Source organism: Sinocyclocheilus grahami, unplaced genomic scaffold (assembly GCF_001515645.1).
Source record: "Sinocyclocheilus grahami isolate Dianchi unplaced genomic scaffold, SAMN03320097.WGS_v1.1 scaffold246.1, whole genome shotgun sequence".
Classification (NCBI taxonomy): Eukaryota; Metazoa; Chordata; class Actinopteri; order Cypriniformes; family Cyprinidae; genus Sinocyclocheilus; species Sinocyclocheilus grahami.
This window is the reverse complement of record NW_015505425.1, coordinates 647,017-651,271: the sequence shown is the minus strand read 5'-3', so window position 1 is coordinate 651,271 and position 4,255 is coordinate 647,017. Positions and strand designations below refer to the sequence as shown.

At 40.5% G+C, this 4,255-nt stretch overlaps 1 protein-coding gene and 1 pseudogene across 1 annotated transcript in view; both read right to left on the bottom strand.

Annotated features, from left to right (window-relative positions):
* Positions 1–2,607, bottom strand: part of LOC107598179 (protein nepro homolog) — a 16,380-nt pseudogene extending 13,773 nt beyond the window's left edge.
* tex30 (testis expressed 30) overlaps positions 2,607–4,255 on the bottom strand; it is a 3,298-nt gene continuing 1,649 nt past the window's right edge. The window contains 3 exon segments of the mRNA XM_016289456.1: positions 2,607–2,741; positions 3,100–3,156; positions 3,159–3,316. Of these exon segments, the coding sequence (XP_016144942.1) occupies positions 2,613–2,741; positions 3,100–3,156; positions 3,159–3,316 (344 nt within the window). The 3' untranslated portion in view covers positions 2,607–2,612.

Here is a 4,255-nt window from a genome sequence, read left to right as displayed (position 1 = left end):
GGAGATCTGCATGGAGGAATGGGCCAAAATACCAGCAACAGTGTGTGAAAACCTTGTGAAGACTTACAGAAAACGTTTGACCTCTGTCATTGCCAACAAAGGGTATATAACAAAGTATTATTTTGTTATTTTGTTATTGACCAAATACTTATTTTCCACCATAATTTGCAAATAAATTCTTTAAAAATCCTACAATGTGGATTTTTTTTTCTAAAGTGGGCAAAGCATAACGTGCACACTTACCACTTATGTGGATTTTAGAAAGTGGGCAAAGCATAACGTGCACACTTACCACTTATGTGGATTTTAGAAAGTGGGCAAAGCATAACGTGCACACTTACCACTTATGTGGATTTTAGAAAGTGGGCAAAGCATAACGTGCACACTTACCACCTATGTGGATTTTTAGAAAGTGCACAAAGCTTAACGTGTGCACTTACCATAGTATGGATTTAAGAGTTTTCCAAGCATCTGCTCACAGATACCCGGAAGTACTGAGCCAAACGGGAGAGGCAAGCTCAAATACAACCCTCTAAGGTGAGGGGAGCACTGCCGGAGAAAGCATTACACAAGAAGGTTCTCGCAAATGCCACCTATACTTCCCGCTCTATGCCTCAGCAAGAGGGGATATCCTGGTGATCGGGAGGCCCCTTAGGGCGACCTAGATACGGTAGACCAGACAGGGCAGCCTGAAAGCATAAGCCCAGCCCAGACATCCAGGAAATCTTTGCAGTGCCGTGCCGGGGGCCTATTGATCAAGAAGGCTCCCGCAGAAGCCTGTAACCTGTCCGCATAATCCAGGAAGTATGAAGCCGAAACCCAGCTTATCATACCGTCTGGACATATATTGACGAGTGAAATAAACACTGTAAGTCGAGCACCCGGTTTCTGAACCCAGCAGAGGGGGTGCTCATCGAGGACCTACCCTAGAAAAAGGACAGAAACACACAGGTCCCGGGAAACACTGCAAAGAAAGCTAGCAGAAGGAATATATGTATATATGTAAGGAATAATTGACGACGGGCTGTTGATTATTAGAAAAATAATGCACACCCGAGGTGTAACGGCCACTCCATCACCACCTCAGGTGCGCATTATTTTTCTAATAATTCAACGGCCCGTCATCAATTATTCCGCTTATACTACGGTTACCACACCTCAAGACATCGATCAGATGATATATTTAAAGGGATTTGTCCGGTTTATTTCTTCCGCATCTCATCCAACGCCTCTTTTGCTAGTTCCAAAACGTCGTTTTAAATCTGGTATTGGAGGCTTGAGCCGTTGATAGCATTCTAATGCAGTAATTAATTAAGTTATTAGAAAGAGTGAGAGAGACAGAGACACACAGAGAAAGAGAGAGAGCTTGTGTGAATAAGGCTACCTCTGTGCGTCCCTCAACAGTGTTCTGCAGCAGCATCTCTAAACAGCGCTGTTATTACCTCTCTAGTGAGAAATGTCATGTGTAGCCTTTAAGTTGCTACACTAGGCTAACTGATAAAATCGTCAGGGCAGTGCTGACAACACCTTTTTGTGCAAACTGCGTGACCGTAGTGTGCGTGTGCGAGCACGTGTGATTGCAGTAATTCTGTATGCTAATTTCCGTTATTACAGTTAACTATGTGAAGTGATATGGAACTGTAATGCGGTCAAGAGAGCTGCCTGGAACTACGTTCACCGTGCTTTCCCTGAATATAATTGCACGCCTCAGAACGTTCATCAGCCAATCAGATTCAAGCATTCAACGGCCCCGTAGTATAAATATAATAATACACACACATATACACACACACACACACACACAAAGAAAAACAAGTAGATAGAATAGAAAAAATAGAAAGCTAGTGTTTTTTTTATTAAAAAAAAGATGATAAATAGATAAAATAGAATTAAAACAGAATAGAAAGTGCTAGAGTTAGAGGGTCAAATAAAGGTGGAACAGATGTGTTTTTAGTCGTTTCTTGAAGATGGTTAAGGACTCAGCTGCTCGGATTGATTTGGGCAGGTAATTCCACCAGGATGGAACAGTTAATGAAAAAGTCAGTGAAAGTGATTTTGTGCCTCTTTGAGATGGCACAATAAAGCATCGTTCACTTGCAGAACGCAAGCTTCTAGAGGGCACATAACTCTGAAGAAATGAATTTAGGTAAATGGGTGCAGAGCCAGTAGTGGTTTTGTAGGCAAACATTAATGCCTTGAATTTAATGCGAGCAGCTACTTGTAGCCAGTGCAAATTGATGAACAGAGGTGTGACATGCATTATTTTTGGCTCATTAAAGATTAATCTTGCAGCGGCATTTTGGATTAATTGTAGAGGTTTGATAGAAGTGGCTGGAAGACCTGCCAAGAGAGCATTGCAATAGTCCAGCCTGGATAGAACAAGAGCTTGAAAAAGGAGTTGTGTTGCATGTTCTGAAAGAAAGGGCCTGATCTTCCTAATGTTGTATAAAGCAAATATGCAGGACCGGGTAGTAAAAAAAGTAAAGTGTAAAGCGTTTAGTAAATATATGGGTTGTCAGAACATACCAGTTGAGTCAATAAACAGGATCCTACTTGAAGAAACAGCACCTGGAAACGGAATATTAATTTTATTCCATGGTTCCTGCACCATATTAACAGCTGACTTCCTCCAGTACTGATTCTTCTGTTCTGCCACGCACTGTGAGTCCATGGTTTGCATCCTTGACCCAATGAACAGCAGAAGTGCTTTTCATAACATGCATAATACTTTGTAGAAGATTCTGAAAAGCAAGACAAGGATACGCTTTGTATTACATTATTAAAGTAATATGAATATGAAAGAACCTGATAGTTTCGGTGTAATTAATAATCAAATTGACTTTTTATATTAGACCTTTACCAAAAACAAACAAAAAAAGTGTTTCTGTAATAAAACTTAATTTCTCAAAATATCTTCTTTTGTGTTCCACAGAAGAAAGAAATACAGTCATACAGGTTTGGAATGACATGAGTACGAGTAAATGATGACAAAATTCTCATTTGTTTAACTATCCCTTTAAAGGTTCAACAGGAGGAACATCAAGGTAGACTACTTAATTTAAAGCCCAAACTAATCAAAAACTTGCCATATGTGTTCACCTGTTCACACATGTTATCTGCAGTGCCAGAAACAAACAGCACAGACCAGACATTTGGGACAGTGCAAGCAGGCCATGGCTCCGCTCAACATTTGTTTGTGGTTTTCCTGGTAGATTCAGTGGGAATGACAAACACAGAACACCTTGGACTGCATCCTTCTGCCTGTCACAGATGCGTTTACACACAGCAACAGCTGAACGAGCACCCATAGAGCGTCCTGGAAACATATACACATATAGAGAGAGAGAGTATTTTTTTCTTTTGTAAGAATAATTTTGAAAAATTATTCTTGGAAACCGTATTGATTATAACTGCCTCAAAAAGGAAAATAATAATAATATAACAACAGAAGGAAATCAGACAACAATTTGATATTTTCAATATGAATATTATAAAAAACATTAGTAGTGAATATAGTTTATAATATTTACTTATTTTTAGCAACATGTTTTTAGAGTTGCTTCTGCAAAAAATAAAATAATAAAAAAAGCATTTGCAAATGTTTCAGTTCCTCCTTCAAAAATAGACTTCTTCTGCACATTCAAATAAGACAGAGTGTGAGAGAGAAAGAGAGAGAGAGAGAGAGAGAGAGACCTACCTCCCAAGAAAAGGCTGTTTGGTGCATATTTCCAATGGGTCTTTAAAGAGGTCATATGATGCGATTTAAATTTTTCCTTTCTCTTTGAAGTGCTACAAGCTCTTGGTGCATAAAGAAGATCTGTAAAGTCTCAAATCCAAAGAGATATTCTTTATAAAAGTTAAAGAGTCAGCCACGCCTACCTAAAACGGCTCGTTCTAACACGCCCCCACATATCTACGTCACGATGTGGGAAGATTTGCATAACGCCGCCAAAATGTTCACGCAAAGAAAGAAGGCGTAACTTTTATTCTCGCTGTAGTATTGTTGTTGCCGATGCCGCCACCATGTCGTGAAGGCGCTGTGTTTTTCGTTGAGAAAGCGAAACTACTTTGTTTGGCCTTCCAAAAGAGGACGATATCCACGGAATCCAGCCCGGGGTCGTCACATGTGGTTGCCGCAAGCCCGCCGGCTGCTCCTTCGTCGAATCCGCCGGCCGCCGCTCACTCAAGGCCGCCGTGTGTGACGCTGTTTCCTTGTTAAAGCGAAACTACTTTGTTTGGCCTTCCAAAAGAGGAC